This window comes from Aedes albopictus, chromosome 2, assembly GCF_035046485.1.
Source record: "Aedes albopictus strain Foshan chromosome 2, AalbF5, whole genome shotgun sequence".
NCBI classification, from domain to species: domain Eukaryota; kingdom Metazoa; phylum Arthropoda; class Insecta; order Diptera; family Culicidae; genus Aedes; species Aedes albopictus.
Window position 1 is genome coordinate 49,032,795 of NC_085137.1, and position 14,051 is coordinate 49,046,845.

At 41.1% G+C, this 14,051-nt stretch overlaps 1 protein-coding gene across 1 annotated transcript in view; it reads right to left on the minus strand.

The window, feature by feature from the left end:
- LOC109409190 (homeobox protein XHOX-3-like) overlaps positions 1-14,051 on the minus strand; it is a 79,665-nt gene that overhangs the window by 24,496 nt on the left and 41,118 nt on the right. The window contains exon 3 of the mRNA XM_029871222.2: positions 5,949-6,265. Coding sequence (XP_029727082.1) covers positions 5,949-6,265 — 317 coding nt within the window. The remainder of the gene's footprint in view (positions 1-5,948; positions 6,266-14,051) is intronic.

Consider the following 14,051-nt stretch of genomic DNA (forward strand, 5'->3'; position numbering starts at 1 on the left):
TGTCCTATTGTAAGATCATTTTGAGCAAGGACAACTTTGTCCCAATTCACCAAAAGTGGAAACAACGAGGTGTGTTGAACTGCGGTTCACAGGAGTTTCCTCTAGTAGACCGAGTACCCGTAGACGGTAAGTGCAAGAAAGTGCTTCTTGTTTGAGATGAATGTGTAGTGGGGAAACGTCAAAGAGAACTTGGAGCGCTGCCGTGGGAGTTGAAGAGAACACTCCAGACATCGCCATTAAGCACATCCTTTGGAGATGGCCTAATTTTGATTGGACCGTTCTCACGTCGTCCTTTTGCCACCACACAAAACCTCCAAAGGGCAAAATTGGACGAACAACACTTGTGTAAATCCATTTGATATACTTGGGTTTTAGACCCCAAGTTGTACCAAAAGTACGCCGGCATTGCCCGAAGGCCATACAAGCTTTCTTGATTCTGAATTCAATGTGAGGTGTCCAGGAAAGCTTGAAATCAAGAATAACTCCATAACATACTTTATCTGTTCAGTCACATCGATTTCAGAATCAAAGAGACGACGCAAAGGTCGAACGCCATTACGGTTTCACCTTTGCAAAAAAAAAAACAATAGATTTTTTTCTTGTATTAATCAATGAACTTCTGCACGATTTTTTTCTGGCCTGCTTACTCTAACAGAAAATTTGACGTTTGAGCGGTGTCGACATCTCTCAAACGTCAAATTTTGCGTGAGAGTAAGCAGGCCAGTATTAATTCGTGCAGTAATCCATTCTCGACACCAACCCTCAACTACCTGAAGAGCGCTTTGCATCAGGTCGAAAAGGGTGCTGATGCACATACCAACTAACAATGTTAGATAGTCGTCGGCAAAACCATAAGTAGGAAAACCGCTATTATTGAGTTGCCTTAATAGCGCATCTGCTACGAGATTCCACAAAAGCGGCGACAAGACTCCCCCTTGGGGGCATCCACAAACACTCAATTTCCCAATCGCTGCTTGACGCAATGTCGAGAAGAGATGTCGGTTTTTGAGCATTTGGTGAATCCAATAGGAAATCATTCGAAATGCGGCTTCCAATATGGCATCGAAGGGCACGTTGTCAAAGGCACCCTCGATATCTAAGAAAACACCCAAGCAGAATTGCTTTTGAGCGAATGCTTTCTCGATATCGTAAACAACCTTGTGTAAAAGAGTCACAGTGGACTAAGGGGCCGTCCATATACCACGTGGACAGAAAATTCATGGTTTTTGACCCCCTCCCCCCTCCCCGTGGACAAGCGTGGATTTTTCATTGACCCCTACCCCCCTCCCCCATTGTCCACGTGGACATCAGAAAATTTTTTTTTTTCACATTTCTAAAAAATAGAAAATAATTTTGAAAAGTTTTTTTTTAAATTTTTTTTTCGTAAATCATGTCTTGAATATAGTTGAAAACTTTATAAAATACAAATATTCTATAGCTTTACATAGAATACAAACAAGTAGCACAAAATAGGTACCTACAAGTTTTCAACATTGTTTTTAATTCAGCTCAATGTTTGTGAGAGTGTGGGTTCTATTCTTGCTCCAGTTGGTGAAAAATTTTCGTCAAACGGAAATTCTTCATTGGGTGTTTTTCGTGTAATGTCTATCGCCTAATGTTAGTGATTGTTCAATGTTTAGTCTGTACATTTTCTGGTGTTTTTTAAGAATATTTATTCAATCTATGATTGTCTGATTGTTTTGTTGAGATAAGGTCATTTTAAATTTTATATTTTTGTTGAGATAAGATTATATTTCTTAGATTCTTACAAAAACCAAAATTTATAGCAACTAAATTGTATTGGTGAGGCTTAGACTTCAATATCCTTTAGAAACATCTTAAATTTTAAAGGAACCTACAAAAAAGCTTTTGAGATAAGCCTGCAAATCCCTACATGTATTTTGAAACTTTGAAGTAGCTTAAAAAATTGATATGAAACTTAGAAAAATTCATACAGAACTTCAAAGAAAATTTTCTGACTGAAACACCAACATTTGCATGGTCTACACTCCATTTTAAATCTCCAGTATATTCCTCGATGAAGAAAACTAAGTAATTAGAAATTCTGATAATTCAAAACAAATAATTATTAGTCTGTGAATCAGTACCATATTTTTTTTGTATAATAAAATAAAATGTTTGAAAGAACTGTTAAAGAGAGTCTCATCAATAATGCGACATAATTTGTTTCGTTTGTTGATTATTGTTTCCTAATTTATATGTTAATGTTGTCCACGTGGACATTTGACGAACCCCCACTCCCCTCTCCATGGACAAGCGTGGACTTTTCGCTAACCCCCTCCCCCCTCCAAGCTGTCCACGTTTTGTTTGATATACCCAGTCTTGTTGCTCCACTTGTCCACCTCGTGTCCCTTCGAAAATCGTCTGTTTGTATCGTTACAGGTTGTTTGTCCACTCTACGTTTGACCAGCAGCAATACGCCACACTTAGCTGTCACGTGTCAACGAAAAGCCCCATCACCCTATCCTTTCCTCAAATATTTTTGTTCCCCCTAACCTCGACCAAACCGCGAGTTTTTCGGTTCCCCAAAACTAACATAGTTTATAAGACAAAAACATGAAATTGTAAATAGTTTTAACTGAATTCGGCTCCGTTATGCCTGTTGGCGCATGAGCCTTAAATAAATGATTAAGTAAAAAAAAGCTGTCCACGTGGTATATGGACGGCCCCTAACCAGATTGGTAGGCATGTTGGTTCACATGAATAGGAACGTTGGTCAGATGAACATCACGTAGGTATGTGATGATCCATAATGCGTTCAAAAAAGGTAGGTAGGTCTGAAACTCTTTGCTTCTGCATACAACGCACGACCTACTTTCGGAATGAACTTTACAGAAATATCCCGTCAAGATTTTGGAATATACCTTGGGTTACTACGACATCTGGTTCATCCGAAGATGTAATATCCGCACCTCCGCACAGTGGTCCGGATTTGAAAATACCTGGCAAAAATTGTAAAATCATAGTAGTCTGCTAGTTTTAGCCTATATGAGTGTATTGGAACTAGACGTGTGCGCCGAATATTCGGCGTAAAATCGGCGTGCATCGGCGTGGGGCTTCTCAAACAATTATGAACAAAGTAAACTACTTTCTAATGATTGGATTGCAACAAATGGACATCTAGCTATGTGCTGCTGCAGATTTTTTTTGATTTTGATGATGGTACCCTTTCTGAGAAGGGATACGCCGATCGGCGTGCGGCTTTCACGCCGCCGCCGCCGCCGTTTGCCACGCCGACACGCCGATGCTTCCTGGATCGGCTTCAAACAACATAACCATAAACTTTTTCCACCAGTGCATGAGTATAACCCCCCTTTACCTATCCCCGTTTAAAAAATATAGTATTTTTGATTCTTGTTGGCTTGGGGAGCCGCACGCCGATTCACGCCGATTTCCCATCGGCGCGGCGCGGCGCGGCGACGCACACCTCTAATTGGAACATGATTTAGCGCTCAATTTCATTTCAAAGGCATTTTCATTTTTTGTCGATTCCTTCGAACAAAATCTGAACAAAATTGATGTTTTTTATACAATTTTTGTATACACATATCATCGTGGCGCTATTGTTTTGGCAGCTCTTGGCAGTTGCATTTTTCTCTTTAACCGATTCTGCATACATAAACGAGCATTTGAACGGAATCTCCGCGCGGAGAGTAGCAGGGAGCGATTTGTAAGACACATTGAAGTCGAACTGTAAGAATTTTTCGTATTAATGACATGTAATGTCAATTTTGAAGCCAAAAGTGTTATTTTGATCTCTTGCTCCATTGCAGATGTCTGATATACACAAGAACTTACAAATAAACTTGTGAAAGCAATTGTATTACTTATATCAATAGACTTTTGTAGTGGTTGAACTTGTTTGTGTTCTTCATCAAAAATTCAGAACTTTTTCATTAGCAGCTATTCAGTACTGTAACAAGATACAAAATCAATATTTCCATTTTTTAAATGCCAGTTAGTGCTCCTGGTATTATGGATGAATGCTCAATATACTGTATCCCATTAAAGACATATACAAAAATTGAGTTTCTGCCAGCTTTTCTTAAAATTGGACCTCTGTGCTCCGGGGAAGTGTGTACTGAATAAACATTTCAAAACTTCCTCATCAGAGGAAGTGAAATGGTCATTTGACAAACGAAGTTCGTTCAATCGGAAATCCTTAAATTTCACAAGGATTTTGTTCAACCGACTGACTTCACTCAAACTGGAAACATTTTTACAAAGGTTTTTGCCAGCCGGATCGTTCAGCAGACCGGAGAGCTTTCCTGTAGGCCTTGCGAGCCGACCTGAAAGCCTTCGAATCAGCCGAACGTCGTCTGTTCCAACTCCTTCTACATTGTTTCCTGAGCTTGGCCAGATCAGAGTTCTACCAAGGGATTCCCCTTGTGGTCTTTACAGACCGTAGCTCAAAAGCTTGTAAAAAAAAGTTGTAGTATCAACGGCATCATCTAACTCACTTGGAGTGTCAATAGATGGTGAGTATCCATAGAATTTGGCTGCAACCAAATCAGTAAACAGATCCCAGTTTATTGACCGGGGGTTCCTGAAACGCAAAGTTTGCGAAGTAACATTCACATGTTCTAACAAGATATAGCGATGATCAGATAAACATTCTTCATCTTACACATGCAAATTAGACGGCTCGTGACTAATTCTACTAGAGCAAAGCGTTATGTCTAACACTTCCTCTCTAGCAGATACCATGAAGATTGGGCGGTTACCTATGTTAAGTAATCCAAGATCTGTACTACTTAAGTATTCTTTCAAATCGGAGCCTCTCACGTTAATGTCTGATGCCCCAGATGATATGGTGAGCATTAGCATCACTGCCAATAATCAGCGGAAAGCCTTTTGAAGTACAGTATGCGATGACTTGTTTGAAAGCATCCGTAGGGGATGGTTCATCATGCGGTAAATAAACCGAACAATAGACGTATTCCCTGTTGAGGTTTCCAACGGATACATCAATTGTGACAGCACATACATCTCTGGTGGTTAATTCAGAGACGAGTGTAGCATCGATTGCGTTGTTGAAAAGCATACAGGCTCGAGGCATGACACGCGAGTTTGCCATTTCATTTTTACTGAAAGTAGCAACACCGGGTTCACAAAGTTTCCTAGATAGAAATTCCCCTTACGAAAGTAAGGTTCTTGGACTTTTCCATTTTGCATAAGTCTGCAAAGATTGGTCGTTGCTTTTATTCTGAAGATTAACCTGAGCTATCCTAACCGTAGCCACTACACCCAAACTAGGCAAGATTAAACTCTTTGCAATCACAGCACAACAAAGAACAGCAACAATAAAACCAGTTCGATATCGTTTGGAAAACGCCAAAGGCGAGGGTACACAGAATACACTGTGTAAATCTCATAATGCGAAAATTTAAAATAATTAATAAGATCTTCATAATCCCGACCTTATTCAGACTCAAGTTTGAGACTAAAGACGGGCAGCTGATTATCTCGAAGAAACACAAGGTGCACTGCACTATTGCTCCGGTTAGCGCAGTAAGGGAAAAATACCGTGGAGGGCGCCCTGGTACTCCACAGGCTCTGTTAGCGGAGTTGACTTCATAGCGCTTTATTTTAAAATTTTGAAAATGATGCCACGAGAAAATCCAGTTCCAGTGGCAGTGAAGCTCAAAGTTATTTCATCAAATTCCGTTCAGCCTAATTCAAACAGATTCACAAATCTGCCATTCAATTTGTTAAAGTGGTCTATAAAAAGTACACGCATTTCTCACCCTTTTCCACACCCCGTCGAAGCGTTTAACCCCGTCATGTAATCCCATGTAATAGTTATAGCCAGTCAATAAAACTCAATTACCACCTTCCTGACAACCAGCCAGCTTCCCCCTTTTTACCAAAATAGAGAAAACTGGTACACTGGGTGAGCCTGTATCCCACTCCAATCCTATACTTACTTGCACCCTCGCCTCGCTCAGTCCCAGCCGCTGGCTGAGTTCCTCCCGCATAAACGCGTCCGGATAGTGCGTTTCCTCGAACAACCGTTCCAGTTCGTTCAGCTGTTCCAGTGTGAAGTTGGTTCGCGAACGACGCTGCTTATTGTTGGCTAGGCTGCCCAGTCCGGTTGCTCCGATGCCCCCGTTCAGGAGCGAGTCGGACGAGCCCGGGGAAGACTTGAGCTTATCGTTGCAGTCGATGGCCGTTGGCTCGCAGGAATCGTCCGGATCTGCACCGCGGTCATCGTCCGCTCCGGGCGAGCTTGAGTCGCGCTTGTCTGTGGGGTGGACGAGACAGAGATTGAGATGTGGATTTGATTAATGATTTTTTATACCAGAGAAAACTGTAATTTTCCAGGAGACGATAATCACTCATCTTGTGTACAAAACTCAGTTATTATTGACCGCAAAATTCAGGTCGGATGAATTTAACCATTTGTCATTTGAAGGTATTTCAGATCTATGAAAAACACATGGGATAGAAAAAAAAGAATGCGTTTAATGCAAGTTTTACATTTTTCAAGAACAGTTGAACTATTTAGCTATATCAAATTTAGACTATGCCAGTGTAAAGCAAAAGGCAGTGAAAATGTTTAATTTTTTTCAATACCAAATATTTTATCTAAGCAGTGAAAATAAACTTAGTGTTAATCACTTCCTTAAGCAAAATATGATATGAGTCATACACTACATGTGTGGGGTGAGATGCCAACACCGTACGCCACTCTATATCATGTACTCGGCCACGATCACCGCTGCCCGATCAGGAGCCTCAGTCATTCAGTAGCAGTGGAGCGGTTCGGGCGGTAAGACGTGTGTTGTCACTGGAGGTAATGGATCTGCGTAATGGGTGATTTCACGGTAGCGATTTAGAGTTGCACATTGGCGATCCTGCCAGGTTTTGCCGTGGCAATAAAATCGAGCCTAAACAAGAAATCACCCATTGCGTGGATGAAAATAGACCGGCCAATACGGGGAAATTGTTTGTTTGCGGGAGTGTAAAGTGACAAAATTTTAGGTAGGTGAACAGCGAACAATTCAAGTGAGAGGATGTGCTAGCTGGGAATAAAATTGCCGAAAAATAAACAACGGGGCCGGGCGGTTACGATTGTTTCGACTGTCGGACAGTTGAGAACTTATCCACGATGACGTCACACGCAAACTAACAGCAAGGTGTGAAATGGTAACTATACGGGCCGTGTTTACTGAAATCACTTCTCACATCTCGCATCCGGAGAGATTCGGTGAACATCCAGTGAACTTTCGGTCGCATTTTGTGTAAACAGTGACCACATTTGGAAAAGAGAGAGGAAGCAACACGGTGAAAAAATGTCATTGACTATTCCATGGCCAAAGTAAGAGGTGCTCGATGCACACAAAAAAAATATTTACTAATTTGGCCGACTGTTTTTTTAAGTTTGACAGTTTTTTTCTTACTTTTCAAACCTTTTAATTGTAATCACTGTTCATATAAACATCAGGATTTTGGGTTTTTGGCAATCATTTCCTTCTTCATTGTGTGTATAAAACATGCAATAGTTTGATGTTTAAGATGCTGACCTACTAACTACAGTAGACGTTCGGTCAGTGCAAGTAAATTACCTACAATGCTTATTAACTGCAAGTCCAGTAGGTGCAATACATTTTCAGTTATCGGCGCACCGCCAAACGTCAAAATGGAGTACCATGTTGGCCCTGGGAACTGCTTGAATGAATATCACGTTCATTTAACGTCAAACAAGAAGCGTGTTTTGAGGACCGCTTGGCGATAGGTAAAAAGCGAGTTTTGAGGACCGCTTGGAATAAATCAGAAGCGAGTTTTGAGAACCGCTTGAGAAAATAAGAAGCGAGTTTTGAGGACCGCTTCTCGATTGGTGAAAAGCGAGTTTTGAGGACTGCTTGGGATAGACAAGAAGCGAGTTTTGAGGACCGCTTAGTTATGGACAAGAAGCGAGTTTTGAAGACCGCTTGGGAAAAATAAGAAGCGAGTTTTGAGGACCGCTTAACGATTGGTATAAAGCGAGTTTTGAGGACCGCTTGGGATAAACAAGAAGCGTGTTTTGATGACCGCTTGGTCATGGACAAGAAGCGAGTTTCGAGGAACGCTTGGGAAAATAGGATAGTTTGGGATAAACAAGAAGCGAGTTGTAAGGGCCGCTTGGGGTCGAATAAGAAGCGTGTTTTGAGGACCGCTTGGTTTTGAACAAGAAGCGATTTTTTGAGGACCGCTTGGGAAAAATAAAAGCGTTTTGAGGACCGCTAAGCGACTGACAAGAAGCGCGTTTTCAGGACCAGTTAGGGATGAACAAGGAGCGAGTTATTAGGAATGCTTAGGGTCAAATTAGAAGCGAGTTCTGAGGACTGCTTGGCGGCGAATAAGAAGCGAGTTTTGAGGACCGCTTGGTTATGGACAAAAAAAAGCAAGTTTCAACCCTCATTTTTTGACCCAAACCGTAAACTAAGTCAGCGAGCTGTACCCAACGTGATGCAAAATGAAGGTTACCGATCGCTTGTGGATAAATAAGAAATATGTAGAGAAAACCACTTTATAGTAAATTAGAATAAAACTTCGAGGACCTCCGTGTGGTAAGAAACGAGTTTTGAAGACTAGTATCTGATACTAGTAGTATCTGAAGATTTGCTGATGTATGTTATGAGGATTACCGGTCGAAATACTGTAAAAGAGAGGTTTAAGGATCGGTTACTTTCATATGCAGTGAATTGACTTTTGCAAACCGTATTAAGTTTAGCCAGTTTAACCAGCTTTACGGTTGATGATGATCATGGGGTTTTTGACAGCTCATATTTTTTTCTCAATCTTGATCTAATCCAAAGTCAGAGAAGTTTCTTCAATGGCATGAAAAGTATCTTTCGCTAGAAGAAATGTGATAATTTTAACTAATCTCAAAGTAAAATTTTAGAAATTATTATGCTCTGAGGCATATCCGCATTTTATTTCACCGTGAGTATTGGGAATACAAATCGTGTTGATTGAATCGAAATGACATTGATGAAACGATGAAGTGCTGCATTTGCCAAGTACAAAACAGAATACAGATCACCAAATTGGATTTCTTTTTGTTTTGGTTTGGTGCATCGGTTATTCAGTCATGATGCGACGCTGTATTTATAAACTTTGAGCTGCCAGGTGCAGCTCACTGTCGATATCAAAAATGTTGGCTCGTTAACTTACTGTGGGTTAGCATGGGGATGACAGCCTTATGGTATCTAATGAAATCCGTTTGTTACTTGAGATCGACTGAAAGTTGCACAAGAAAGGCCAGAGCTATTAAAATGCTGGATAGATTCGTGTAGCTAAGTGGTAGCAAGTCTATTACCAAAGAATGGTTTGTAAAAAAACAATAAAATGCGAATGATACGAAAAAGATTCGACAATATTCTCGTTGCTTTTGTATTAGGATTTAGGAACGGCAGTCCTACACAAGTAAGCAAAAAGTATAATTTGAGCTGATTCCCCAAACGTTGAATCATCGTTGAATTTAATAAAAAGTAAGAAGCTCAATCCGATCATAGCTCTAACAACAAATGAAAAGAATCGGTATAAAACCGTTGTAAATCAGAAATGTTTAAAAAAAAAACAGCCACAGTAGTCAGTAAACATTAATGGCACAAAAATATCGAATTAGCCATATTTGGAAGATGCTCCATTTTCCACGTTTGTCTGTGTTTGAAGTGTAAATGAGCAAGTTTCCCAATATGGTCACACTAGGAAATGTTTCTGTGTTTAATTACTTATGCAAGGTTTACAGGAACTTATTTTTAGTCGGGGTTTATCATGAAATGTTTTTAACCTTTCGTAACTCGCGCGGTTGGCCACCACCGTCAGCACCACGCTAATGCTGAGTACAAAGTGAGTGTTATTATATGTATGTAGTAGATAGCATCCATCCTAACTTGAGTCTTAGCTATGCATGCAGTTCCACTTAACAGCAAAGATTAAATTTCATTACCACTTTGAATTCAACATACCGCTGTATGAAGGGCCAAAAAGGGGGTGTGGTGGACCCGTAAGTAGAGACAGTTAGTCGAAATCCGCGGGTTTAAGAGAATCTCCTTCCAACGGTGTGATCCAACAAGGAGAATAATGAAATTCACACCACTTCTTAAGCTTTCTACGGGGTGGTTTACGAGATTTTTTATCAAACATTTTGTTAGACCAACTTTGAAGAATACTTAGTGAAAGTTACGGCTTTGTACATCATTCCATTTGTTACATAAATAATTGAGAAGTTTTAAGATGTAAATCTGGATAATCGAGTCCGGCCTACAGCCTGTGATCCACTTTTAATACACAGAACCGTATACTGATTTGCAGAATATCATTTCTAGGAAGACTTATATGTGCAGTTTAGTTTGTAGTATTATTTTGAGCAATATTTCTGTTGATTATCATAACGTGATATAATTGAAAAAAATATCGTGCTATAATCGAGCGTGTTTAAATAGAACCGTGACAAAATCGAAAAACCACTGTACAACAGCGCGGTCGCTCGAGGGTTAAATCTTAATTCCATAGAGAATTTCTATTTTAACAACTTTCTCCCAGAGAGAAAGGGGGATGTGTGGGGTGAGATGCCAGCACCGTACGCCACTCTATATCATGTACTCGGCCACGATCACCGCTGCCCGATCAGGAGCCTCAGTCATTCAGTAGCAGTGGAGCGGTTCGGGCGATAAGACGCGTGTTGTCACTGGAGGTAATGGATCTGCGTAATGGGTGATTTCACGGTAGCGATTTAGAGTTGCACACTACACAATGTTTCTGAAGTACTTTGCAAAACCATATTAAATATGCATCTACAATTGGTACGGAATGAAATTTTATGACCTTCATTGATGAGAAAATAATTTCATTACAAAGAGCGATTACAATTTCTCCACTGGTGCTATATTCAAATTTAAAGGCCATAAACATTCGCTCATTACCGCTGTTCTCAAACTCCTAATTCAACTCACAAGCACCAGCAACCCTCCGTCTTGTGAATCTGAATTAATATCCCATGGTGCGAATGACTGCAAAAGTGCGTGTTTCATCCCCGTTGTAATTGATATAGCATTCAGTATTACGTGGCGCCCATAAAACCCGACAATCTCGCTGCAAACCGAACAAGCATATTGTTTTCTGGTTCGCCATTTCATGAAGTGTGCAACTTCTCCAACAAACCAGCGGGAAGTCTTCCGCTCGGTTTCGAATTTTAAATCAAGTTTTTATCAACTTTCCGGCGTCTATAAAGTAACCTTACTTCATCACTTTGTTGGAAAATCGCTTCCCCTTCGCAACTTACACGAAGAACAGAAGAATGTGGGATATAGCGTTAACCTCGCCGTTCGTGCTCTGTCTCTCGGGCAGCCACCGGCCAAAGTTTAGACTATTATTGCGCCAAATTGATATAAATTGCATTGCAAATAAACATGAATAAAATATTCGGACTTGTCTTGGTTGGTGCTGTCTGCTGCTTGCGTGCGTGGCGTGAATTGCTTCCTATAGGACGTAATTTTATCCCTTGTTTTGCAAAGAAAAATAAACCTGCGAAATGAACGGACTGTTGAAGTGGTAAAACTGCGGAAGCAGGTTGAAAGGTCTGATTGGGATGAACTGTTAACGCATCAGTGATAAGAAAATTGAATATCCTATTTCACTGCATGCAACCTAAAAATCATAAACATATATTTTTGTTTCAAGCTAGCTTTGAAGTTCTCGTGCTTATCGCAGTCGTTATGAATTTGATAGTCTTGAGGAAACAGAGCCATATTCTTTTATTATTAAATTTTAACAACACATAGAAAATGCATTATTTCCCTTTTAATAAAATCAAAATTGCCAATATAGAAATATCAGGTATCAGTAGGTCGGCTCTAGAGGCACGTTCTCCTCCATTTGGGAAATTTGTGCCATCGCCATGAACACGAGCCTATTCATCATTTACCTGACGGAGAAGGGAAGGAAAAAGGATAGGAGATGGGAAAGGACAGGTAAGGGAATAGGATCGTCATACTCGCAAAAGCGTACCACAATGGGTTCACATAGCGTCCTGAAAAGGACACTGTAATAACGCATAAGCGTGCCACAATGGGTTCGAACAGCGCCCTGAGAAGGGCACTGTGATAATTCATAAAGCGTAAAGAGAGCCTATAGCTCTTTACCACAGCGGGTCAAGAACAACAGAACGTCCTGAAGATTCAGGTTTCTGAAGTCAGTTTCACTTAATAAGTGTTTCCCGAGTACTCGGAAACGCAATTGCGCAAAAGCTGGACAGTTACATATTAAATGATACGAAGTTCCATAATCGGATTCACAGCTATCACATGCAAATGAATCAGCTTGCTGAATATTCGCCATGTGATAGCTGAGTCGGCAGTGGCCAGTCAATACTTTGACCAGCAAGCTGCAATTCTGCTTTGACAGATTTGTTAGATACTTTGCCACCCCTAGAGATGGCTCAGTACAATACAATTTTGTTTGACGACATGACTCCAAACTATTCTAGTATTGTTTGTGCTGAGTGGCAGCCCAGGTGTCAATCTGAAGCTTCATCCAACACTTGGATACCGGAATAGCTGGCTCAGGGCCAATGAAGTCATGTGATGCTCCAGTGCGAGCTAACTCATCAGCCAATTCATTTCCAGCGATGGAAGAATGGCCAGGTACCCATACAAGGTGAACAGCGTTTGCTGAATTCAGCTCCTCAATTTGAGTTCGACAAGCGATAACTATCTTCGACCTGGAGTTGGCCGAAGCAAGTGCTTTAATAGCAGCCTGGCTATCTGAACAGAAGTATATTACTTTGCCCATTACGTGCTGCTGAAGTGCTGATTGCACTCCGCACATAAGAGCAAAGATTTCGGCCTGAAAAACGGTGCAGTGTCTGCCAAGTGAATAAGACTGATACAGCCTTAGCTCACGAGAATAAACACCAGCACCTGCTCGACCTTCTAGAAGGGAGCCATCAGTGTAACATACGATGCCGTCTGAAATACTTCTCTCCAGATAACCAGATGTCCACTCTTCCCGGGAAGGGAATTTCGTGGAAAATGTCCTATATGGAAAATTACAAGCAATTGTAAGATCACTTGGAGCAAGGACAACTTTGTCCCAATTCACCAAAAGTGGAAACAACGAGGTGTGTGTTGAACTGCGGTTCACAGGAGTTTCCTCTAGTAAACCGAGTACCCATAGACGGTAAGTGTAAGAAAGTGCTTCTTGTTTGAGATGAATGTGTAGTGGGACAACGTCAAAGAGAACTTCGAGCGCTGCCGTGGGAGTTGAAGAGAACGCTCCAGACATCGCCATTAAGCACATCCTTTGGAGATGGCCTAACTTTGATTGGACCGTTCTCACTTCACCCTTTTGCCACCACACAAGACATCCATAGGCCAATATTGGCCGAACAACAGTTGTGTAGATCCATTTGATATACTTGGGTTTTAGACCCCAAGTTGTACCAAAGGTTCGCCGGCATTGCCCGAAGGCCATACAAGCTTTCTTGATTCTGAACTCAACATGAGGTGTCCAGGAAAGCTTGGAATCAAGAATGACTCCAACGTACTTTACCTGTTCAGTCACATTGATTTCAGAATCAAAGAGACGTAAAGTTCGAACACCATTACGGTTTCGCTTTTCCGTGAAAAGAACAATAGATGTTTTACTCGGATTTACCGAAAGGCCATATTGGCGACACCAACCCTCAACTACCTGAAGAGCGTTTTGCATCAGGTCGAAAAGGGTGCTGATGCACATACCGACTAACAATGTTAGGTAGTCGTCGGCAAAACCATAAGTAGGAAAACCGCTATTATTGAGTTGCCTCAATAGCGTATCTGCTACGAGATTCCATAAAAGTGGTGATAAGACTCCCCCTTGGGGGCATCCACAAACACTCAATTTCCTAATCGCCGCTTGACGCAATGTCGAAAAGAGATGTCGGTTTTTGAGCATTTGGTGAATCCAATTGGAAATCATTGGAGATATACCATGACCCCGTGCGGCTTCCAATATGGCATCGAAAGGCACGTTGTCAAAGGCACCCTCGATATCTAAGAAAA